This window comes from Neofelis nebulosa, chromosome 2, assembly GCF_028018385.1.
Source record: "Neofelis nebulosa isolate mNeoNeb1 chromosome 2, mNeoNeb1.pri, whole genome shotgun sequence".
NCBI classification, from domain to species: domain Eukaryota; kingdom Metazoa; phylum Chordata; class Mammalia; order Carnivora; family Felidae; genus Neofelis; species Neofelis nebulosa.
In genome coordinates this window covers 103,703,787-103,731,258 of record NC_080783.1, presented here as the reverse complement: position 1 = coordinate 103,731,258, position 27,472 = coordinate 103,703,787, and the positions used below count along the sequence as shown (strand labels likewise).

General features: G+C 35.4%; 1 protein-coding gene across 13 annotated transcripts in view; it reads right to left on the bottom strand.

The window, feature by feature from the left end:
• Positions 1-27,472, bottom strand: part of PTPN4 (protein tyrosine phosphatase non-receptor type 4) — a 217,266-nt gene that overhangs the window by 69,966 nt on the left and 119,828 nt on the right. For all 13 annotated transcript variants that reach the window (XM_058715513.1, XM_058715518.1, XM_058715517.1 and 10 more), the window contains 2 exons: positions 12,770-12,858; positions 2,091-2,154 (listed from right to left, as the gene is read on the bottom strand). In XM_058715513.1, coding sequence (XP_058571496.1) covers positions 2,091-2,154; positions 12,770-12,858 — 153 coding nt within the window. The remainder of the gene's footprint in view (positions 1-2,090; positions 2,155-12,769; positions 12,859-27,472) is intronic.

Here is a 27,472-nt window from a genome sequence, read left to right as displayed (position 1 = left end):
CAAGTAGTTTACATGCTGTACCATATGCCATGAATATTGATTAGGTCTCAAACAGAGCATTACACAGCAATACTCTGCAGAAGCAACATCTAAGAATCATTTATATTCTACCTTTTTTGACACTTTGCATACTTCAAAAAGTCTGTGTGATTCTGGCTTTCTACCAATTGTACTCGGACAATCTGTAACAAATTATAACAAAATCCACATTTTGTAAACAATAGACATAAAATGTTGTATTAAGAGATAAGTAGTTTTGGGGCGCCTGGGTGGCGCAGTCGGTTAAGCGTCCGACTTCAGCCAGGTCACGATCTCGCGGTCCGTGAGTTCGAGCCGCGCGTCAGGCTCTGGGCTGATGGCTCGGAGCCTGGAGCCTGTTTCCGATTCTGTGTCTCCCTCTCTCTCTGCCCCTCCCCCGTTCATGCTCTGTCTCTCTCTGTCCCAAAAATAAAATAAAAAACGTTGAAAAAAAATTTTTTTTTAAAAAAAGAGATAAGTAGTTTCTATAAAGTGTGGGTATTTAAAAAGATGTTCCTGAGAGAAAGCATTAACAAAACGACATTCTACAGACTACGACCATATACAGTCTCAGATCAGTTGTTAGATGACTTTTGTTGATAATATCTGTGGCTAAATACATTCCTAAATGATATACTACCTCACAGAATGGTTTGAGGATTAAATGCTATGAAAATGATTGTGTGATTATCAGACACAGAGTAAGACCTCAATAAATGTTAAATACCACAACGACTATTAGTAGTAACAATAGTACTATTAATGGGAAAAAATTAGAAAGTTGACTTCTACATTGCCTTCTACCAATATAATGATTTAAAGTAAAGTATTTTAGAGAAGTAGAGGCTTCCAGGTAAGATTTGAAACATATACAAAAATGTTCATTAGCAGCATTAGTTGTAATAGTCACAACCTGGAAATGCCAAAAGTATCCACTAACATAAGAATAAATAATTTATGGTATATTCAATCAACGGAACACCATGTAGCAACAGAACAAAGTACTGCTATGTGCAACAGTATGGATGAATCTCATAATGTTAAGGTTAGAAGGTACACAACAGGAGAACATTATGTATGATTCATTTTTTAAAGTTCAAAAATAGGCAAACTAATCCATGGTGATCAGTATTTACCTTTCAGAAAGGTTAATGACAGCAAATGAGCATCAGATCCATCAGCAATAAAACCAAGGTGACAGTAACATTCTACATATTAACATGATATATTATTACATACTTACCAAACACTATACTTAATATTTATACACTTTTCTGTGTGTTTCAATAAAACTCTATAGAAAAAAACTTTCATATTTTGTGAGGATAAAAGGGAAATCATAGTTGCTGATAAAATACAGTTGATTCAAATATTTTTAAGATTTCAAATACATTTTACACACACATACAACTCCCTTGAAATCTGCATTCATTTGTTATAATTTGCAAGAAATAATTTAAGTCAAAGGATAAAATTAGTTTAATTTGATTAAATAGAGAAAATCATTTACAAGATGAAATTCTTTCCCATGACAACTCAATGTGTTGTATTTAATATACAAAAGGACACCACCATTCACACAAAGGGAGGAAATGTACTATACATTCATGAACTAGAAACAAAACTAAACACTCAGTTTCCCTAAAATGAAATGAGCATATATATGAAAGAAAGTGTTATAGATCAGTTAAAAAAAAAAAAAAAAAAAAAAGAAGAAGAACATATAAAATGCTCAGTTACCACCTTCATGACTAGACCCTGGCAACTGACAATGAACATCACAATTGAGATCAGTTTCAAAGTTCAAAAGAGAGCAGAATGGTTATTTAGAAGAACTTTTTAAATCAGTACCACAGTAACACTGGGGAAATAAACACTGTCATAAAATGTGAATTAACTAAATCGGTGGGCAGTTATCAACCTCACACTGAGAGTCTGGCCACGAATGACTTCATTTCTGAAGACTTCGCTTATATAAATACTATTTGTTTATATAAATGTTATTTATATTTATACAAATAGTTTTATAAATATATTCATTTATATTAATAATGATTAAGATCATCACTCACCAATTCTTTTCTAAGTTGAATAAAAAACTGTTTGCACTTAAAAGAAATTTTTACAATCTTCAACCTGGATAAAAAGAATGAATTGGAGTGTTTATAATACTGAATGAAGATAAAAACAGTAACTTAAGAAAATAATTCAAAAAATAATCTTTTAGCTGTATATATAGTAGCCTCTGAACATTTAATCATATATACACACATTACATAAATAATCTAAAGATTCTGGTGCTTCATGAAAAATAATTAGAATCTATATACTCAATTGAATAAAGTTTTATCAGAACATTTGCTGTGAACTATACATTTTCTAATTTTCAGCTCTAGAGAAATACATAAAAACACATATCACAAATTAAAATTTCAAGATATACCAACAACATAGTTATTTACTTTTTAAAACTACAAGTAGTTTTCTGGTTCTGTAAGGAACTCAGAAATCACCACTCCAATGTATTAAGTACAAAGCTCAACAGACTGAAAAACCAACAACTCTTCTTGGCTCCATAAGAGACAGGAGGGCACAGGGCAAACTGCTACCCTCAAGGCCTGAGACCAACAAGTGCATGCAGAGAGCTGCAGCTTACCAGAGCAGAGACTCACGAGCAGAAACTGCCAGACGAACCAGTGCCAAGGCAGTAAAACCTGAACCGTAATTTAAGAATTGTTGGAGGCTCCGTGTAGCCAACTTCCAGAGTTAAAAACTCCAGAGGCACCCAGTCATACAGGGGGCTCCTGCAATATTGTTAAGATTTACCTCTAGGAGTTCCATCAGGTTCTCAAGGTACATGTCAGAGAAAAATATCCTTGGGTTTCCAGCAAGAGAAGGGGAAAAGGAACCATCTTAAAATACACCAGAGCACTCTGTTCTTAATAAGGTCCTTCAGGAGTAACTAGTTAGACAAATCCTAACCTGCTGGGGTACTACTACCAAAGCTTAACTAGCCTGGGGAAGCCAAACCAACTCCAGCTCACTCTAACCATTCTATCCCACCTAGCAGGGAGAAAAAAAACGAGAAACACTTGTGAGGCTCACAGTCTAGAGGCACAGGCTCACTAAAACACTGAGGGCTTTTCATAGGATACAGTACACTTGCCTTTCCCCGACACCTGACAACATTACTAAGAGCCTATTTACAGCAGTTCCTTTAACTAAAATACCATATCTGGTTATCAAGAAAAAGTTACAAGGCATACCAAAAGGCAAAAACACGATGTGAAGAAACAGAACAGAACCGGACATGGAAGAGACGCTGGGATGATCAGACTGGGAATTTAAAACATCTACAATTAATATACTAAGGACTCTAAAGAATAAAGTAAAAAGCATATAAGAACAAATGGGCAATGTAAGTACAGAGATGGAAATCATAAGAAAGAACTTCAAGAAAATGCTATGGGTAAAAAACACTGTAACAGAAACAATACATTTCATGACCTTATTAGTACACTTGACAAAGCTGAGGAAATAATCTCTAAGATAGAGGATATATCAGTAAAATACCCCAAACCCAAAAAGCAAAGAGAAAAGGATGTAAAAAGAACAGACTATCCAAGAACTGTGGGACAACTACAAAAGATGCAATAAACAGTAACATATGGTAATGAACATACCAGAAGGAGAACAAAGTAACAGAAGAAATGTCTGAAACCAAAATAACTAAGGAATTTCCCTAAATTAACACCAAACATCAAAGCACAGATCAAGAAAGCTCAAGAGAACACCAACAGGATAAATGCCTAAAAAAACACACCTAGGCATATCACTTTTAAGTTACAGAAAATCAAAGATAAAGAAAAAATCTTGACAGAAGCCAAAGGAAAAGACACCTTACCTATAGACGAACAAAGGTAAGAAGAATTACATCCAACTTCTCCAAAACCATAAAGAAGAGCGCATTGAGAGAAAAAAACCACCAACCCCTTATTTTGTATTCTTGAAATTACCCTTTAACAAATGAATGAGAAATAAAGACATTCTCAAATAAAAGTAGGGGGACTTTATTGCCACGGACCTGCCTTGCAAGAAATGTTAAAAGAAAAAATTAATATAGGCCCAAAACTTGGATCTATATAAAGAAAGGTAAAACAGTGAAGAAGGAGTAAGTGACAATACAATAAAAACTTGATTTTTCATATTCTTAACTGATCTAACATATAACATTTTCTTCAAAATAAGAAAAGCAACAATGTATTCAATTAGGTATGCTTCTGTACCTATCATATATGTATAATTATATATATATAAAGTTATATACTTCTGTAGGCTTATAAATAAGTGAAAGGATTGACAGCAATGATACAAGGGACAGGAGGAAGAAATTAGTATTATTTCATTATAAGGTACTCACACTACCTGGGACGTGGCATATTATCATTTGAAAGTAGACTTGGACTAATGTAAACAGAACTGCAAACTCTAGAGCAACCACTTAAAACAAGTAAAAAAAGAAGTAAAACTGATAAGCTAAGTAAGGAGAGAAAATGAGATCATATAAAATGCTCAATTAAAATAACAAATGGCAGAAAAAGAGGGAAACACAAAAATGGAAACAAAGAACAAGGGCAACAAACAAAAAAAGTAATGAATATGGCAGATACTAATACAAACATCAAAAATCCTTTAAAAATGGCAAAAGGCTAAATGCAACAATTAAAAGATACATTGTCAGAGTGGATCAAAAAACAAGATACAACAGTATGTTGTTTAAATATAAAGACATATATAGGTTAAATGTAAACAGATGGATAAAAATATACCATGCTGGGGCGCCTGGGTGGCTCAGTCGGTAAGCGTCCGACTTCAGCTCAGGTCATGGTCTCATGGTTCATGGGTTTGAGCCCCGCATCGGGCTCTGTGCTGACAGCTCAGAGCCTGAAGCCTGCTTCAGATTGTGTCTCCCTCTCTCTCTGCTCCTCCCCCACTCACACTCTGTCTCTCTCTCAAAAATAAATAAACATTAAAAAAAATTAAATACATATATATGTGTGTGTGTGTATATATATATGTGTATATATGTATATATACATGTATATATGTATATATATGTATATATACATATATACACACACACCATGCTAAGACTAATCAAGAGAAGCAGGAGTAGTAGGGTTGTAATGGCCATCATGGGGACTATAGTTAATAACACTGTATTGTATATTTAAAAGTTGCTAAGACAGATCTTAAAAGTTCTCACCACAAGAAAAAAAAATTGTAATTATGTGTAGTGACAAACATTGACGAGATTTACAGTAGTGACCATTTTGCAATATATACAAATACTGAATCATTTTTGTACACCTGAAACTAACATAATGTTATATGTCAATTATATCTTAAATTTTTTTTTATTGTTTATTTATTTTTGAGAGAGAGAGAGATGGACAGAGCTCGAGCAGGGGAGGGTCAGAGAGAAAGGGAGGAACAGAATCCAAAGAAGGCTCCAGACTGCGAGCTGTCAGCACAGAGCCCTACGTGAGGTTTGAACCATGAACCATTGAGATCATGACCCAAGCTGAAGTCAGACACTTAACAGGCTGAGCCACCCAGGCACCATCAACTGCATCTTAGAAAAGAAAGAATCAAAAAAAAAAAAAAAAAAAAAGAGTAGTTCTGATAATTTCAAAAAGAACAGACATTAAAGCAAATAAAGTTATCAGGGATAAAGGGCATTCCACAATGATAAAGGGGTAAATTCTCCAAGAAGACATTATGAAACCTTAATGTGTATGCACCTTAAAACAGAGCATTAAACTACAAGAGGCAAAAATTGATAGAATTACAAAGAAATACACATGAATAACTAACATAGTTGGAGACTTCAACACTCCTCTATCTGAAATGGAAAAATTCAGCACATAGAAGATCATTAAAGACATAACTGAACTCAACAATATCATCAATTTAATGGATATAATTGACCTTTACAGATTACTTCTTATAACATGAAAAAATATTCTTTTCAAGCTCATTTGAAACATTCACTAAAATAGACCATATTCTCAGCCATAAAACACACCTTCACAAATTTCAAAGGATAGAAATCATATAATATCTACTCTCAAAGCACAATGAATTAATCTAGAAATCAGTAATTACTGATTTCTACTGGAACATCCAGTAGAAAAAAGAACTACTGGAAAATCCTAAAATGCCTGGAGAGTAAATAACACACCTATAAATAAAACATGAATCAAACAAGAAATCAAGAGAAATGAAAAATTATTTAACCTAAATGAAAATGAAAACACAACCCATCCAAATACATGACACACAGCAAAAGCAGTACTTAGAAGGAATTTTATGACACTGAATGCATATATGAGAAGAAAGACCAAAAATCAATAATCTAAGTTTCTACTTTACAAAAAGAAGAGCAATTTAAATCTAAAGTAAGAAAAACAGTAGAGCAGAAATCAGTGAAAAAGAAAACAGCAGACCAACAGAGAATATCAATGAAACCAAAAGCTAGTTCTTTGAAAATTTAATAAAATCAATAAGCCTCTACTTATTGAGCCAGACTAAGAGAAAAAGAGAAAGTACACAAATTACTAATATTAAAAATAAGAGCAGGTATCACTACAATTAAAAGCATAGTAAACAGTGACTGAAAATCAAGTTTTATTTATATTAATATGAAATAAAGGTTTTTGAATTACAGCAACAACTTAAAAAAAAACATAGTAAAAGAATACTATGAAGAAGTCTATGCCCGTAAATTTGATAATCTCAATAAAATGAGCCAATTCTTTGAAAGACACGATCCGTCAAAACTCACAAAAGAAGAAATACACAATCTGAATAGGCCTGTATTTGTTAAAGAAATTTAATTAACAAACTTATTAAAAAAAGAGGACCTGAATAGACATTTTTCTAAAGTAGACCTACCGAAATGGCCTACAGACACATGAAAAGATGCTCAACATCACTAATCCTCAGGGAAATGCAAATCAAAACCACAATATCCCTTTCCACCTGTTAGAATGGCCAAAACCAAAAAGACAAGAAATAAATGTTGGTGAGAATGTGGAGAAAAGGGAGCCCTTGTGCACTGCTGGTGGGAATGCAAGCTGGTGCAGCCACTGTGGAAAACAGTAGGGAAGTTCCTGAAAAATTTAAAAATAGAAATACCATATGACCCAATAATTCCACAATTGGGTATTTACCCAAATAGAAAGGAAATACTAATTCAAAAAGATATACGCAACCCTGACCCTGGATTGCTATTGTTATTTGTTGCATTATTTTCATGAAATCCACCCATATCCCCCAACTCCCAGTGCTAAGCTTCTGCTGCTACTCTTCAGGAAGGCACATAGCCTCCTCGTATGTGTACAGTAATCCTCAGAGGACAGTGGTACCAGTCATCCCATTCTTTCAATAAGCACACCCAGCTGTAAAACTCCCCTAATTACCAACACATTGCTCTAATGCCCGGAGGCATGAATCCTTCAGAAGCTAAACCAATCAAATTATGGTTTCTTTAAAGGAACATTTTGTGAGGTAAGTGTGTGAGGCTATTTCCTCTAGTTACCTTGCTTTTGTCTCCCCTGTTGGCTTTCAGTTTCCCTAGAGACTCCTTCTTAAATAGTCTGAGTCTGGCAGTTATTTAAATTGTAATCCCCTGTTATCATACAGGAGCCCTTTGATGTGGTAGTAAAGTGAGGGTTGGGGAGGAATTGTTCTTAAACCCATGATTAGGTCTCCGTGGTTTGGTGGTCTGTGCTACTTGGCCCTGACCTCCAGTGCTTTCCAGCTCACCCTCTCCTTAAGTGAGACAAGAGGTATAGTGGGGGCTAAAAAAAGGTATTTCCTTCCCCCACTTTGGTTATGCTTTGGTAAAATCCATGTTGGTTAAGTACTGCTAAGATAGATTTCCTTGAGGGCAGACCTTTGTTAAGGAGAAAAGAAAGCTCTGAGCATGTTTCAAAATGGTTACTTCTCTGCTCACCCCACCATGCCCTCCAAACAGGAGTGGATTTTTCTCCACTCTTCAGGCTGGGAACCTGGTGGAATGTCTAGTGATAGTAAAATTCATGACAGTGTGGGCATCTTTGTAAGGCTGGGGTTCAGGAGTTTTCATCTCTCAAGCCAGTTTTTGCTCAGTCTCCAACAATTAGTCAAATAGCTTTAAATTAGTCCTCCCAGTGGTAGTATGTACTGCCATGAATACTGAGGATCAAAAGAAATACTTATGTTCCATGATGATTCAGATATAGTAGCTTTAACAACTTTAAATCCCATCTATTCAGTTTAATTCTTTTTTTTTTAATTTTTTTGAATGTTTTTTAAATTTTTGAGACAGAGAGAGACAGAGCATGAGCAGGGGAGGGGCACAGAGAGGGGAGACACAGAATCTGAAGCAGGCTCCAGGCTCCAAGCTGTCAGCACAGAGCCCGACACGGGGCTCGAACTCACAGACTGTGAGATCATGACCTGAGCCGAAGTTGGACGCTCAACCGACTGAGCCACCCAGGCGCCCCTATTCAGTTTAATTCTTGAAAATAAAATTTAAAATGAACAGTATATACTTTCCAATCAATATCTTAAACATTCACATCTTTTTGTGTGTGCATGACCTAACTTGTACTTTGATAAAGACTTCGAAATGTGGGGTGCCTGGGTGGCTCCATTGGTTAAGCATCTGACTCTTGATTTCATCTCTGGTAATGATCTCATGGTTTGTAGATTAGAGCCTTGTGTCAGGCTCTGTGCTGACAGCACACAGAGCCTGCTTGGGATTCTCTCTCCCTCTCTCTCTGCCCCTCCCCACCTCAGAATACATAAACATTAAAAAAACATAAAGAAAGAAAAGGGGCACCTGGGTGGCTCAGTCGGTTAAGTGTCCGACTTTGGCTCAGGTCACAGTCTCTTGGTTTCTGAGTTCATGAGTCGTCTATGCTGACAGCTCAGAGCCTGGTGCCTGCTTCAGATTCTTGTCTCCCTCTCTCTCTGCCCCTCCCCTGTTCATGCTCTGTCCCTCTCTCTCTCAAAAATAAATAAAGATTAAAAATTTTTTTTACAAAAAAGAAAGAAAAAAAGACTTGGAAATGTGAGTTATATTTCTCAATATTAAACTGTTTCTAAACATATTTACCAATAAAATAATATGCCAACTCCTTAGCAGAATATGTAGGATCCTTCACAATTGGAATCTAATTTCTCTTGTAAGCAATATCTTCCTAAATTTTTGTTCCCTTATTTCTGTCTTCAATGAAGACAACTGAAAGAGAAACCAAACCAAACAGCTCTTCATTTCCTCAACTTGTCATACCCTTACTATTCGGCCTCTGCCACTGTTTGCTACCTCTACCTGAATTCCTTAAATTCACACCTACCTCTTCCACACTTCCTGCTTCACTGAGGAAATTTCTATTCATCCTTTAAAATCCATCCCACGTATCGTGGAGCCATTAAAAATTTCCCTAGAGCAACCGTATCCTTTGTGTGTCCAAAACAATTTGTCAAAAACTCTTCTAGAATCCTTATAATAAAAAAGGTATATACAATATAGGGTTTTGAAACTACAGAAAAATTTAGATTATCACTGTATTATTTTATCCCATATTATCTGAAAAGAATTTTTCAAATTTTGACATTTATATAAAATATAAAATTTATATAAAAATGTAAAATATAAAAATACAAAGTAAAATATTTTTAAAATTGTCTTTAGTAAAATCAGAAATATATTACAATCAAAGATGCACATTTCCAAAGAAGAGAGGTTAGAGAGGGAGGGAGCCAAAACATAAGAGCCTCTTAAAAACTGAGAACAAACAGGGTTGATGGGGGGGTGGGAGGGAGGGGAGGGGGGGTGATGGGTGTTGAGGAGGGCACCTGTTGGGATGAGCACTGGGCGATACTTGTATGGAAACCAATTTAACAATAAATTTCATATTTAAAAAAAAAGATGCACATTTACCATTTCACTGTTATGAAAACTGACAGTGAAGCTTTTAATTACATATTTTCTTATTGTTATTAATTGTATAATTCATTCTTGTGTGTCCACTAATAGGCAGGTGCCATGTCTTTATATCCTCCTCTGAACATATCATGGTTTGAATTATAGCGAATGATATATAGCAAACATATAAAAGATTTGATATGAAACACTAAATGATGCTTAATTTTCTTTAATGGACTTTGTAGAAAGTGTAATTGACATATATAATGAAATATACCAACTTCAATGAACAATTCAGAGAGTTCTGACAAATGTAGTCAGTTATGTAACTACCACCCACCAAAATCATCACATAACATTTCCATCGCCTCAAAACATTCCCTTGTGTCCCTCTGCAGTCAACTGCTTCCTTCTATTTTCAGTTCCTGGCAACCACTGGTCTACTGTCTCTATAATTTGTGTTTTCTAGAATTTCATATAAATAGAAACAAAGAATATGTTTGTGTTTGGCTTCTTATACTTGGCATAAAGTTGTGAGGCCAAGGCATCCATATGGTTTAGTGTTATCAATAGCTCATTTCTTTTTATTGCTGAACAGTATTGATTGTGGAAATAAATCCTCTGTCACCAACTGATGGACACCTGCAGTTCTGTTTTGTGGTGTTATAAATAATGTAGCTAGGAACATTAGTGTAAACCTCTTCATATGAACTTAGGTTTTCATTTCTCTTGGGTAAATTTCCAGGAACAGAAATGCTGGATTATATGGTAAATCTATGTTTAACTTTAAAGAAACTGCCAAACTGTTTCCCTGGTATACTAGTTTGCACTCTCACCAGGAACGTATGAGATTTAAGGAGTTTTGCTTCTTGCCCTCATTTGGTATTGTCACTTTTTTTTTTTTTTTTTTAATTTTTTTTTTTCAACGTTTTTTATTTATTTTTGGGACAGAGAGAGAGACAGAGCATGAACGGGGGAGGGGCAGAGAGAGAGGGAGACACAGAATCGGAAACAGGCTCCAGGCTCCGAGCCATCAGCCCAGAGCCTGACGCGGGGCTCGAACTCACGGACCGCGAGATCGTGACCTGGCTGAAGTCGGACGCTTAACCGACTGCGCCACCCAGGCGCCCCTGTCACTTTTTTTTTTTAAGTGGAGCTATTCTGTGTGTGAGCAGTAGTTCACTGTGGTTTAATCTGCATTTCACTGATGACTGAACATCTTGTCAAGTGCTCATGTACCATCTGTGTATCTCCTTTGGTGGAAGCGTGTAATCAAATATTTTGCCTCTTCTTTTTAATCAGATTGTCTTCTTACTACTGAATTATTAAAGTTCTTTATATATTCTTGATAGGCCCTTTATCAAATATATATTTTACAAAAGACTGTGTCTTTCTCTTTCATCCTCTTTAGAGTCTCTTTTGAAGAGCAAAAGTCTTTAATTTTCATGATGTTCATCAATTTTTATATTTTATGCTTCGTATGGTTTTGTGACCCATCTAGGAAGTTTATTGTTATTATTTAAACAAAGTTGTGGCAATTTTCTAAAATAACTGCTTCTGTTACTTATCATATTTCTATTAAAGTGTTATTAAAGTGACTAGTTACAAAAACCTATTAAATAAAAATCACAGATAGTTAAAAATCAGGACCAAATCTTTTAAAAAGGAGATGTAAAGAGAAACAGAGTAATACAATGTATTTCTTATGTATTTGTTTCTTCTGCTAAAGAAAATCATTACATTTATTTTAAAAAACTGCAGCTGCTCATATAATGCATAAGAGATATGGTCAAAGTGATTTTTATGATTTTCAACTTATCCCCTTAAAGGAAAGAGGCAGATCCTACTTCTTCTTTTTCCTCGTTCTGGGATACAGAGGGTGAGTCATCCTGGACAATGAGGACAACATGCTAAGGACAGCAGAGCAGTAAAACTGAAGAAACAGGAGTTTTAAACCCCATGGAGCCACCATACTTTCCTAGCACCAATTTAAACCACGTAATAGCAGATCATAGATGCAGCAACCACACCCATGCTCCAACCGATAAAATGGGACCTCACTTAATGCACTTACAGGAAATACTGTAATGTGAAGCAATCATGGAGTGGGTGCCTGGCTGGCTCAGCCATTAGAACATGCAACTCTTGATTTCGGGTTTGTGAGTCTGAGTCCCACGCTGGGTGTAGAAATTACTTAAAAATAAAACTTCTAATGGGGGTCTGGGTGGCTCAGTTGGTTGAGCGTCCGACATGGGCTCAGGTCATAACCTTGCCATTCACGAGTTCGAGCCCTGCATCGGGCTCTGTGCTGACAGCCCAGAGCCTGGAGACTGCTTCAGATCCTGTGTGTGTGTCTCTCTCTGCCCCTCCCCCACTCATGCTCTTGTTTGTCTCTCTCTCAAAAAAAAAAGATAAATAAAACATTAAAAATTTTTTTTGAAACACTCAAAAAAATGAAAAAATAATAAGGCAATCAGCATGGTGCAAGACACAGAGTAAACATGACAGTATTAACTACTATACTATAGGACAAATTTAAGAGATTCTCCAAGAGAAAAATTCATGAAGTAGTATTCTTTATAAATATTGCCCTGTCTGGATTAAGCAAGTTTTAAAATAAACAATTTAATTATTTTGGTAGTCTTTAGTAGATTTCAAGTGGGATAAGATGCATGACAACATTAATATACTTCAACAACCACTTTCTTTAATATGAATTATTATATTTAGTAATATAATGGTAAAAGCAAAAATATTGATGGAAGTTCTTACCATGGAAAGGTATTCATTCGTACCCTGTTCTTATAAATCAGAATTCCTCCTGACATCACTCCAATCATAATTTCATTGTTACTTTGATCCTTCAAAAAAAGAAAATGACAAATCTAAAATATTGGACTTTTCTTGTTAAATGTATATTTTAAAAATAGGATAAGGATTTTTTAACACAATGTAACATATCTGAAGGCAGCACATAATTGCATAATATTTACAAACCCACATAGTAATTTTTACCTCACGAAGATAAAGAACATACTTCAATCAAACTTAAATGTTAGAATATTAAAATTCATTATCTACAGTAAAAAATGATCTCAGGATTCCCCACAGTGTATAACTGGAATTGACTCTCTGAGACAGGGAATCAAAGGCCTTCTCACCCTGTAGAACGATGAAGTAGGATCTATTCTTTCATTTCTAAATTATTCTAACCTAATTGCTGTGTAAATACAGTGTCAGAATTGCAAAATTAAAGAAAATATGGAAGAATTCAGAGTTTAGTGAAGTGTAACCTATAAAAAAACAAGATTTCCAATATAATGATAAATCCTATAACTAATGTAATACAACAAAAAAATCATGGCAGTAGAGTAGGGAACAACTGTTGGAGAATTTGAATGACTATGGAGAAGAAAATTTGAACTGTGCTTTGAGGAAAGGAAGGGTTTTCATGATAACTCATCCAACTTGAATAGCTAATCTGTACTACTGAGAAAATGTTGAATTAATTTCTCAGATGCGAATCAACCTTGAAATAGTGTTGCTAGTTGACTTGAAACATCCTATAGGCAAGCTAATGCTTTTAGCATTTAGCAACAATGCTTTACCCCCTACCATTCATATACTCAGAAGACAGAACTAATTAATGAGATTATAATCAAGATTTTATAATTGTGCCCCTAGGAAAAAAAATCCTTTAAAATGTAGTTTCAATAACTTCTAATTAAATTAAAAAACTTACTAACTTCTGTGACAGGAAAATAAATACCAAGGGCCAAAGTAACACAACACTGAGTACTGTATGACCAACTTATTTAGCAATAACCAGCATTATTGTACACTGTTAGGATTCTTAAATCATTTTTTAAAAAATATCAATTAGAAGTTTGGACCAAGATGGCAGACGTAATATATGTTCCTATTGCTCCCTCTGCTCCCACTCTCATACCACAGAAGATACATTAAAAACAATCCGCTTGAATGTAATCAACAGACCAGACATTTTGAGAAATTTGTAAAGACATAAAGAGGATAAAATCAGATTTTAGGAGAGAAAAAAATTATAGAAGACCACAGCTTGAATTAAACACAGAAGAGAAAGTTCTGTATGGAGGCAGAAAGAAGGTATAGTCAACAGATACAATTTCACAGACGGCAGATGAAGGAAATAAAGGGAGCCCTCAAATTACTGTCAGGATGATCAGGTAGAGAACAGCTAAGGTAATTAGCTCCTACCAACTCTAGAATCCTGCCCTGTCTGGACTGAATTATGGGACAAGGAAGTATGTGCAGCTTATCTAAAATACCAAGTGTGGATACTGGGGACAGAAATTAGAGCAATCCTCAGAATGGATGGAGAACCTCAAACTGAGAAAGGCAAACTACAGGCCTGTGTTTCGCGGCAATATTTTCCTTCTCTCCTCCACCATCACCTAAAGCAGGCCATAACAAAGAGAACGCTGACAAGCAAGTGGACTAAGAATCACAAATGCAAAAGGAAGTATACAACCAATGATCACCAAGCACTAGAGAAGAACCAATACATTAAAGAGATATACCAAACTCAACAAATAGATAAATCAATCAAGCTGCTATGTTGGCAGAAAAACATGTTTAAAAACAAAAAAGCAAAACATGTTCAGGCTCTCTAGGAACTCAAGTTCTTAAATTATAGCTATCTAGATATGAAATGGCAATTCCCAAGGTGATGCCAGAAGTGAGCAAGATAAAAAAAAAGAAGAAGTGTTATGTCCTTAATGGACACAAATGCTACTAATTCCAATGTACAGGAAAATGCATGAAGACCACCTTATTTTAAAATATCTTTGTGTTTCTTTTTACCACTTACTACTACCTATATTATGCTATAAATTATGTTATTTAATCTATTTATTTTTAACTCTTCTTCAGTAGAACCCAAGTAGCAAAGCATAGGGCCTTTGTTTTTTCCACTATTGGGTTGTTAGGTGTGTAGAAAAGTGTCTTGTAGAGTTAACCCATGAACAACACAGGTTTGAACTGTGTGGGTCCACTTATATGCAGACTTTTTTTCAATATAGATTTGTAAAATTTTATAGATTTGCAACAATTTCAAAAAACTTGCAGACAAATCCTGTGGCCTAGAAATATAAAAAAAAAATTTTTTTTTTAAGTTAGGTACGTCATGACTGCATAAAATAAATGTAGATCCTACTCTGTTTTATTGTTTATTACCATAAAATACACACAATTATATATATATATATACGTGTATATATATATATATATATATATATATGTATACATATATATGCATTTTAAGTTTATTTATTTATTTAAGAGAGAGAGAAGAGAGAACAAACACATGTGGGGAAGGGGTCGGAGAGAGAGAATCCCAAGCAGGCTCTGCACTGTCAGTGCAGAGCCCAACGTGAGGCTCAATCTCAAGATCATGACTTGAGCCAAAACCAAGTCAGATACTTAACCAACTGAGCTACCCAGGTGCCCCAATACACACAAATATATTATAAAAAATTAGGATGTATCAAAACTTCTGCACACTTACAGACCATACAAGGCCTCATTCACAGTCAAGAGAAATGTAAACATTTGTATGAAATCATAACTGCATAACATTTCCTGTAGTACATACTGTATCACTGTAATAATTTCATAGTCACCTCCTGTTGCTGTCAGCTCAGGTGTTGCCAAGCATCGGCTTAAAATATGGTGTGACACTAACCATCTCTGCATGTGCGGTTTGGTCTCTCCAATAAACTGCATCTAGCAGCAAAAGTGATTTCTCACAGCTCTTGCTTATTTTCAACGTGTTTAGTGTAATACCATAAACTTCCAGTAACATCATGGGGCCCATAAAAAGTGCTCCTTAGTGATGCTGGAAGTGTTCCCAAGAAGCAAAGAAAATCATGACATCATAAGAAAAAAGTTGAATTGCTTAATAGACTGAGGCCTGCAATTGTGGCTGCCTGCTGTTTCAAGATAAATGAATCCAGCATGAGTACCATTGTAAAAAAGGAAAAGGAAATTCATGAAGCCATTGCTGCAACTATACTAGCATGCACAAAAACCTGGTACTTGGTGCAAAATGTACCTTTTCATCTCATATTGAAAATGTAGCTTTTTTGTGGGTAATGGACCGCTATAAGAAAGGTATGCCTCTATCTATAAACTCTAATATGATGTGAGAAAAAGCAAAGTCATTATATGACAACGTAAAGCAAAAAGAAGGTGTAGGATCTAAACCTGAAGGATTTAATGCCAGAAAAGGATGGTCTGATAATTTTAGAAAGAAGTTTGGCTTTAAAAATGACAAGAAAACAGGGGCGCCTGGGTGGCTCAGTCGGTTAAGCGGCCGACTTCAGCTCAGGTCACGATCTCGCGGTCCGTGAGTTCGAGCCCCGCGTCGGGCTCTGGGCTGATGGCTCAGAGCCTGGAGCCTGCTTCCGATTCTGTGTCTCCCTCTCTCTCTGCTCCTCCCCCGTTCATGCTCTGTCTCTCTCTGTCTCAAAAATAAATAAAAAACGTTAAAAAAAAATTAAAAAAAAAATGACAAGAAAACAGGAAAACCAGTCTCTGCTGAGGAGTCAGGAGACACGTTCCCAGGTGCCATTCAGAAAATCACTGAGGGGAAAGGGTATCTGCCTGAACATGTTTTCTTTTTTTTTTTTTTTAAACGTTTATTTATTCATTGTTATTACAGAAAAGGCCATGAAAGCCATCAAGCTCGAAACAATAAATTCCTGGGGGAGAAAACTGTGTCCAGATAACTTTACAGGACTTACTACAGAGCCAGTCAAGAAAATCATGAGACGGATTAAAGATGGAGGGTGAAAGGTTTCATGATACAGACCTATCAAGAAACTCAAGAGTACCACACCACAGGATTAACAAGGTGACTTGATAGAGGTGAGTGGTCCCAAAATTAGTGCTAGATGATGAGGAAGAAGTGGAAGAAGCAGTGAAGCAAGAAGGGGAAGAAGCAGTGCAGCAATGAACTGACACTGGACAACCCAGCAGAAGAGTTAATTATTGAAGACTGCTTTTGACTTTTCTTTTGCAACATGGGCCCTTCTATGATAGGAGCACTGCAACTAAAGCAGACAGTGGAGGAACTGGTAACCGTACAGAAATTTTATTAGAGAAGTTAAAGAGCAAAAAAGCCTGGTAGAAATTACAATGCATTTCCATAAAGTTACACCGAGTGTGCCTACCTCTCCTGCCCACTTCCACCTTCCCCGCTTCTTACACCTCTGCTCACCTCTCAGATAGTAAGACCAACCCCATTTCTTCTTCCTCCACAGCAGACTCACTGTGAAGACGAGGATGAAGACCTTATGACAATCTACCACTCTACGAACTGCAAATAATCATCATGCTATTCAGCTTATAAACTTATCTGTTGTGAATGCGTGTGGGTATCTTTGTGCAGAAATCTGACCATAAGGGAAAAACTGTATGAAACATTTCTGTGCCATTATCATCAGCAATGTCTAAGTATTCGCCTGGAGAACATCATGTGCAAGACTCATATGGAAGTGGATAGCCTATCCTTATACAGGAATGAGGTCTGTGATATTTAATATAAAATTAATAATGTGTTAGTTTGCTTAGTGTTTTATAATTCTGCTTTCAAAGAATTACATTACTGTGCAGTATGCCTCTTTGTCTCATAATTGGAGAAACTGTATAACTAGCCTACCATCATCGGTAAGTAGTTTTTAAAAAAATTAACAATGCTTCCGATATTGTATCAGGACTATGAGTGCAATATTGTAGGCCATAAATATTTTATAATGATTCATTCATTGGTACATAGCATTCATACCGCTGCTTCTCCATTATCAATGTATGAATCGTTACTCCTGTAAATAAATATGTATTTCTTTTTCACATTAACTTTTCGTTTTTGGTGTCTAGTGTTAGTAATACATTTAATATCTACAGTGTTTTGTATAATAGAAGACAATATTGATGTAGGTACTGAAAGACCATTCATCTTGTATATAGACGATGTACACTGATCAATACAGTAGAGTCCTGTAAATGTATTTTTTCTTCCTGATGATTTTCTTAGTAACATTTTCTTTTCTCTAGTTTACTTTATTGTAAGAATGTAGTATATAATACATATAACATAAAAAATACATGTTAATCAACTATGTTATCAGTAAGGCTTTGGGTCAACAGTTGTCGATTAGTAAAGTTTTGGGGGAATCAGAAATTACATGAAGATTTTGGACTGTACTGGGGGATAAAGGTTGGTGCCCCTAGCCTCTGCACTGTACAAGGGTCAACTGTACTCATTTGGTAAATGTTAAATGAATGGATCTCTATCACCAGTAGGAAGAGGTCTTAACTGTTTAGCTTGGCACTGTAGGCCTTTAAACAACCATCCCATCCCACTTTATCTCTCCCTTCTAACTAGAAAAAACTGTTTCTCATCAAGCCAGTTCTGTGATGTTTTGTGTACCCATAATTACATATTTCTTTAAGGCGGTTCTCATGCCTTCTTCGTGTTTCTCTAATGAATCAAACCAAAGTCTAGATCAAGTTCATATTTTTTTTAAGATTTTGTGCATTTTTAATTAAAAAAATTTTTTTTAATGTTTATTCATTTTTGAGACAGAGCATGAGTGGGGGAGGGGCAGAGAGAGGGAGACATAGAATCCAAAACAGGCTCCAGGCTCTGAGCTGTCAGCTGAGAGTCCAACTCGGGGCTTGAACCCAGGAACCAGGAGATCATGACCTGAGGTTAAGTCTGGTGCTTAACTGCCTAAGCCACCCAGGCACCCCTTGAGTCCATCTTCTCTGTGAAAATTCATTAGCCCACATGAACAAGTTTCTCACCCAGGGACAGAACTCCAGACCCCCCTCTAACAGCCCACCTGACATGCATGTCCAAAAGAGTAGTCACTAAACGCATGCAACTATTTAAATGGAAATTCATTAAACTGACATAAAATTAAAACTTCACTTCCTCAATCACACTAACCACTTTTTGAGTGACAGCACAGGTCTAGAACATTTCTTGCATTTCAGGGAGTTCTTCTGGAGACAGCTGCAAGACCAGAGCTGTCCAACAGAAATACAGTACAAGCCACATGTGTAATTTATGTAATTACACATAATGGGTGGCTTAGTCCGTTAAGCATCCTACTTTGGCTCAGGTCATGATCTCATGGCTCGTGAGTTCGAGTCCTCCGTCAGCGTCTGTGCTGACAGCCCTGAGCCTGGAGCCTGCTTCAGATTCTGTGTCTCCTTCTCTCTCTCCCTTGCTCATGCTCTTTTTCTCTCAAAAAATAAACATAAAAAAAAAAAATATCCCAGTAAATAAATAAAAACAAAAGACTTAAGATAAGATTTAAGAATTAAGTGCAGCCTCCAGTGAATTAACGGATCCAGGCACTGAACATCAATGGCTACTAACATTAAAAACAGAAGTGAAAACCAGACATTATGTGCCTCCTGATAAAAATCACACAAAAAAGGGATCAATCCTTACTCTGAACATGACCCTTAATCAAGCTGCCAATCTGCAAGTAATACACAGAAAGCAGAACACGTTGAGTTACACCATTAATATGTGATCAGTACAGTCCAGACCATGACAAATTAAAGGTGAAATGGCCCAGTTCTTTAACATGAAAATTTTAACAGAGATTAACAGAGATTTAAAGTGATCTAGTTAAAATAAACAGCAAGGCCAAGTTGTAGTATCTATGAAGGCACACTTGGGTGATAAAACCATAAAAAAATACAACGTAGGAAGGGGCTATTATTGTGACAGGGCACAAAGAAGGTTTCTGGAATGGATGGCTAACATCTACTTGTTGACTTGGGGGCAGCTGCCGATGTTCCCTGAAATACAGTACACAGTTGTGTATCTGTTTTGTAATAGGCTAAAAAATAACAATGTAAATGGTTGAGATTTAGGATGAATATGAATATTCTAATATTTGTGACCCATACCTCAACCTATCATTATTCCAGTAACTCAATCCCACTAAAATTTTATATTATGGGTGGGGGAAACATTAATTTTAAGTGGTGTAGGGTAGCTATGAAAATAATTTTAATTATTTGTAATTATTAAAATATTTCAAACAAATATAGAAATACCAGGAAATCAAACAGCATCCCTCACCTTCTCTGCCTCATTCCCCAGGGATAGCCACTATTAATATTTTATGTTTATAAAAAATATAAATACATATTTTATATAACTACACAATTTCTTTAATCAACAAAAAATATGATATCTTATTCTGTAAATTATTTACTGCTGCATATTATTCCAAAGCATGGATTTATCACAATTTCTTAACCATTTCTGTTCATTTGTTTAGTGTTTCTAATTTTTTATTACAAACAGTGCTGTAATAAAAATTCTTGAACACACTATTTAAAACACTTATATAAATATTCTACAGGATAGAATCTGAGAAATGGAAATGATTAAAGATTATATGAATATCTGCACTCCAAAAGGGTTATATCAAGTTATACTTCAACAATGTTTCAAAATGTCCACTTTGCATACTCTTACCAATAATGGATATTTTTAATCCTTTGAATTTTTGCAATCTTATGAAATTGGTTTCTCCTTGTTATTTTCATGGTTATATTTTACTTTTTTTGATTTTTTTAGTTTATTTATCATTTTTATTAGTAACCTCTACAGCAAATGTGGGGTTCAAACTCATGACCTCAATACCAAGAGCCACATGTTCTACTGAGCCAGCCAGGCGCCCCTCAGGATTCTATTTTAGAGGATTAGAAAAAGCAAGCAATTTTTCATAATATCAATCATTTGTATTTCTCCTGTTAAATGCTCATCTTTTTCCTGTATTTCTAATTACATGTCCATAAAAAATTAATCCTTAGAATATGAAATATGAACACAAAATAAGAATATTATGAATAAAATAAAATACGGATATTAAAATTTTCTGTAACATATGTTGAAATTATGTTCTCTTTTAACCTTTAGCTTTATGTTTTCCCCATATATGATTAAAATGTTTATGTTTATATGTTTTTAATGTAGTTAGGCATAATATACATTCACTAATTCAAAAACAAAAGTTTGTGTGCCTTACGTAGGCTTAACAGTGTAGGCAAACTCAAATTATTCAGTGAAAATGAACACAGGTAGTTATCTACTGATCCCTTCATAAAGATGTCTGATACATCACACACACACACACACACACACACACACACACACACACACACACACAAGCTATGTCTAGACAAGATGTGATGAGTGAAAGCACACAGAATTATGGAAAGTCACTGGGTGATCTGAATACTCTAGGGGGACACAGATGAAGTCATATATACTGCTCCACTCTGACGGAAGAAACTCTTTTCTCTGTTTCAAGAGATTACATTTTTAAATTATTTGATTATTCTAACCAATCTGTCAAAAAGTTTTCAAATGCATGTAAGTTAAAAACAGTGTTTTAGAAGAAGCTATAAATTGGTTCTTCAATATAGAAATAGACATCGTATGGCTAAATTACTTAGTACCTCTGTGTCTCACTTTCCTCATCTGTGAAGAAATGACAATACTCCTACCTCACTGGGATACTGTAAGGATTAACTGAGATTAATATACATAAAGTCTTAAGAAGGTGTTGGACACTTAGTAAATGCTATTTAGGTGCTATTATTAATACTTGTGTCCTGTATGGCAAAAACCTCTCAAAATTACTGTCCTCGTATTCCTTCTTGTATACTCTGTAATCAGCCTAGGCCATCAAAATACCCCCAAACTGTTCTTACAAGGTCACTGATGACTTCCACATGTCTAATCCAGTTCTCATCTGACATAGTTGAACACTCCTAATTTGCTTCTCTTCAAAGACACACACGTGTCTGAAAGACAGGCTTTCTATCTATGGTTGCTTCCTCCTGGTTCTTCCTCATCTCTCTAATCTCTGAAGTGTTCCAGCACTGAGGACCTTTCTCTTCAGTATTTACTAGATTTCTCCGAGTGCTTTCATTTCATGGCTTTGAATATTAACTATGAGCTGACAATTCCCAATGTCTGTCTTTAGTCCAGACCTCTCTTCTGAACTCAGTCCTATACACTGAATTGCCTACCCTCCTTCGTGTGGATGTGTAAAAAGTCTTCTAAAATTTGACTGTTGTGAGACTAATTCTTGACCCACCCTTCCAACCTGCTTCTCCCTGGTCTTTCCCATCTTCCTGAATAGTTACATCATCTGTCTAGCTGTTCAGACCAAAAACTTTGGAATCATTCCTGAATCCTTTTTCTCTCACATCCTATAGCCAATACATCAGTAAATGCTGTCACTTCCATATTCAAAATATATACAGAGTCTGATTACTTTTCACCACCCAACTGCTACAACCACCATTATTTCTCACCTTGATCATGGTAAGAGTCTAGCTGGTCTCTTAGTGCCTTATAGAATACTCTCAAATGGCAGCCATTGTCATCTTTTCAAAATGTAAATCACACCAAGACTTTTATCTCCTCAAACTGTCTACTGGTCTTGCTTAGAATTAAAAGTTGTAGTGTTTAATGGGGCGCCTGGGTGGCGGAGTCGGTTAAGCGTCCGACTTCAGCCAGGTCACGATCTCGCGGTCCGTGAGTTCGAGCCCCGCGTCAGGCTCTGGGCCGATGGCTCAGAGCCTGGAGCCTGTTTCTGATTCTGTGTCTCCCTCTCTCTCTGCCCCTCCCCCGTTCATGCTCTGTCTCTCTCTGTCCCCCCCCCAAAAAAAAAAAAAAAAAAAACACGTTGAAAAAAGTTGTAGCGTTTAAAATGTCTTATAAAACCTTAGTCCACCTTAAACTAATCAATACTCTTCTTTCCTACCTTATACTGCACCAGCCATAATGGTCTCTCTGCTGTTCCCTGAACTTCCAAGCAACCTATTTCATGGTTTTCATTGATGTCTCCTCTCCCCTAGATATGTATCTGCATAACACCTTCAAATCTGTTGATAGTCTCAGTGAGGCCTTCCCTGATACCACACTTTGTTGGTCTCACTCCCCTTTCTCAAGTAATTTTCCTCCATAGCATCTATTACTATCTGATATGTTATGTATTCAGTTAAAGAAAAATTAAGTATAATGTACATATATTAAAATGTATAGGGGCATGTGGGTGGCACAGCTGGTTGAGAATCTGGCTCTTGATTTCCACTCAGGTCATGATCCCAGGGTCATGCAATAGAGCCCTGTGTTGGGGTCTGAGCTGAGCATGGAAACTGATTAGGATTCTCTCTCTCACTCCCTCTTTCCCTCTCCCTGCTCACGCTCTCTCTCTCTAAAATAAAAACATTAACATTTAAAAAATAAATAAAATGTACAAATCTTACATGCCCAACTCAAAATTTTACATATATACCTACATATATATATATATATATATATATATATATATATATATATGTCTGTGTAACCAACACAAAGATACATATTTTCAAAATCCAAGAAGGCTCCCTCATGAGCCTCCCAGCTAATAAAACCCTTCCACAGGTGATTGCTATTCTATTTGCCTATTACTGTAAACTTTACTTCCATGGAATACCTACTATGTATTCTGATATACTCAATTATTTGTTTATAGTCTGTCTTGCCCACCAGAATGCAAGCGTCATGAGGGTTGGGTTTTTTTTACCTGCTTTACTCAGTGCTGTATCCACAGTGTCTATAAACAGGACTTGGAACATAGAAGGTGCTCAATAAATATTCATTGAATGAATGAATAATCAAAATAGCATCATTAAGCTTTCCTTTCCTTTGGAACGCTGAAGGGCAAAAGTTATTTTTCATTAGAATTATCTTCATTATTATTACAAATACCTATGGAAATAAGATACTGACAACAAGCCTAAAACTTGAACTGTTTTAGGGTTAATTTAGAGCATCCTCTACTTAAGTGAAATCCTAAAGCCAAACTTTCTGTGATTACTTTTACATTTAGGTAACAAGGTTATGCAATACAGAGTTCACATTACACTGACATCCTTATAAAACAGAGATTGAACTGGAGGACCCATGGCATAGGTATCTTATAACTCTATTATGTTCTTTTATTCTATTCTCACAGTTTAATAAACACTGAACAGTTTTCATTAGAAAAGATAATAGATGTTTGGTGAGCCCTCAAACCATTCATTTAACAAATTAAGACAGTTTAGTTACACTAGCAATTACTCCTGAGATAGTGCTTTTATAACATTTTAAGAGGTCAGAAATTCTTCACAAAAATGTAAATTTAGCTCCCAAAATGTTCCTTGGAATTAATATCATATGTTCAAATTGTATTTTCAAGATTACTTTCATATCATTATTTCATCAACTGATCCTAACCAAAAATTTGGGGGTAACTAATCCTTATTCTTTGTAGGTAAGAATCTGAGAATAAAGCACAGAGTGCTGGGTGGAAATAATGACTGCATTTGCATCCACTGTTTATTTAGAAGTGTATTTCTTGATTTCCAAATGTTCAGAAGATTTTTAAAGTTTCCTTTTGTTTTTCAAAAATTATATTGTGTGTTTGAAAATCATACATACTGTGGAGTTGCTGGATGCGATATTCTACATAAATCAATTAAGTCAAGTTTGCTGATTGCATTGTTAGTCTAAAAATCAGCAAGATAAAGATTTTAGCTATCTGTTCTATCAGTGATCGAGTAAGGAATATTATAAATTATCACTTTCTTTTGCTCCAAAGAATGGGGAAAAACATCTGCAAATCACATATCCATCAAAAAAGTGTATCTAGAATATATAGAGAGTTCTTTAAAAAAAAAGGGGGGGGGTGGTAAGAAAAGAAACAAATAATGGGCAAAATATTTGAACAGCTTATTCATCAAAGAAGATATGATGCTCAACATCATTAGTCAACAGAGAGATACAAAGTAAATACATGCTGAGATGAAACACATCTATTAGAAAAGCTTGAAAAGAAACAAAACAAAACAAAACAAAATGGACAATGCCAAAAAAGGATGTGAACTGGAACTTGCACAATATTGTGAGTAAGGATACAAAGTTGTTCAGTCACTTTGGAAAACAGTTTGGCAGTTTCATGTAAAGCTAAATACACACTTACCATATGACCCAGCCATCCCACTCTGGGGTTTTTACCCTACAGAAATGAGAACTTAAATCCACACAAAAAAACTGTAAATGATTTTTCTGCAGTGGTCTATTAATAAAAAAAAAATAAAATAAAAAAAAAAACCACAAACAATCCAGATGTTCTTCCATGGGTGAATAAACAAACAACAACAAAAAAGGAATGAACTATTGAAATACACAATAACTTGGATAAATCTCAAATGCATTACTGTAAAAAGCCAGTCTCAGAAGGTTACATAATATAGGATTCCATTTGTAAGACATTTTGGAAAAGACAAAAATTTAGAGTCAGAAAATAGAACCAGTTGCCAGGGATTAGGGGGAAGTGTAAGATTAGATTACAAAGGAGCAGCATGAGCAAGAGTTTATGGGATAATGGATTATCTTTTTATTCTGATTGTGGTAGTGGTTACGTAAATCTATACATAGTTAAAACTGACACAACTGAACACGTACACACACCCCTAAAAAAAAAAAAATCCATTTACCATATTATTTTAAAACACAAACTATGTCCCTGCTCCCTTACCTCGAATCATTTTTTCTCTTTCTATCTTGAAGTTCTCAGTCATTCTTTAATTTTCTACAGTTCCCTTTTCCCTTACTCATATAATCTCCTGGACACATAAAATGTTCTTATTTTCTTAAGCACGTCATATTCTCTTAATTTCAGGTCTTTACTCATGGCGATGGTCTACGGTGAAAACCACTCTCTTGGTTAATTCTTATTCATTCTTCTGGCTTCGGTAATTTACCGAAAAAAAAATTTTTTTTTCGGTAAATTACTTCTTATAATAAACCTTCCCTAACCTTTGCTCCCAGGCTGGATTAGATGTTTGGTCATATAGTCCCGTATCATTCTGCACTTTCTCCTTCTTATCTTCACATTTTTGTCAACGCATGACCCATTTCTTTCTTCCCCACCATCCTGTGAACTCCATGAGATAACTGGTGTTTTGCTACGTACCCCTTAGCACCAACACTGTGTAAGGCACCTAAAAGACCCACAACAATGAGTACTCTAAGACTTATTTGTGTTTTACAGATTGCTATAAATAACTTGTTCTACTCTCTGATTTTTTCAATCTACATTTCAAAGGCAGATAGAAAACATCTTACCTCTTTTTTTCAAAATAAAATATTATTTCAAACACCTTTGCTTGTGATATTCAATTAGGTATTCCCTTTATGTATCCTCTCTCCTCTATTTTTTTGTCATTTTTATTCAGGATGCTGTAAAATTCCCCTCCACGTTCACTGGACATCTGCACATTTTCTTCTTAAGTTCTCAGTATCCACACACAACCAAAACACCCTTTCCTGGCGTTTTCTGTCAGTACAAATTAGGTTTCTAAATAACTCTGACCATTTAAAATTTAATTTAAACTGGCACTCTACATTTATGGCTTTCTTAGAGTTTTACAATCTAATAATTTAAATAACAACAGAACTCCTCCCTTAATCAAATCAATAAATACCAATATGGTTAGTTATGCATGAGATCCAGCATGTCACTTAAATTAAAAAAAGAAAGTCTCATATCCTTTGTATTTTATCGACAGCAGTCAGTGATAGCAGGCATCAGGGTACACTACCTTTAGAAAACTGCTAAGGACTAACATGACGGAATTTAGTGATCTTTTTATTGTTAACCATAGTTTAGTTTACATATGTGAAGGAAGTTCCATTAGTTTTAAACCTTATGATAAAAACCAAAATCTAGCTGCACAAATATTGACAACTATGTTACATTTTGGAGAATCAGGTTAAAAAATAACCCACAAACAGGGATGGGCGGGGGGGGGGGGTGGGGGGGGGGGAGAGAGAAACATTTTAAAGAAAACAAAAAGTTCAAGAGAGCCTTACTTACGCATTTTAAATGGAATCAAACAAATAGATTTCCAAGTTACAAACACTCAGAACTAGCAGATCTAGTCATGTGAGGAAAGCAAATCTTTTGTTTTTTTTAAAGGAGAGACTGACATAAGCTTTGTGAAATACAAGAACACTCCTCATCCAGAAGAACATAGCCAGGTGAGGCCCTGAACAATAAAACCATTACATGGAACAGAACTTCGAGTGTGTATATTATAAAATAAATTCAAAATAATTATCTAAGGAAAATGTAACTCCCTTTCAGACTGCTATCCTTATTCAGATTGCTAATTTATCTCAAGAGAATATAAAACCTATCACCAACTCAAACAATGATTACCTATAATTCCACTTTTCATTTGTTATGTAGAAAAGCTGTACTCCAAGTACTTCTAAAGGAACATAACTTCATGATAAAATCATGAGAAAGAATTTAGATAGAGACATACTAATTAAGGACAGCAACTCACAAACAT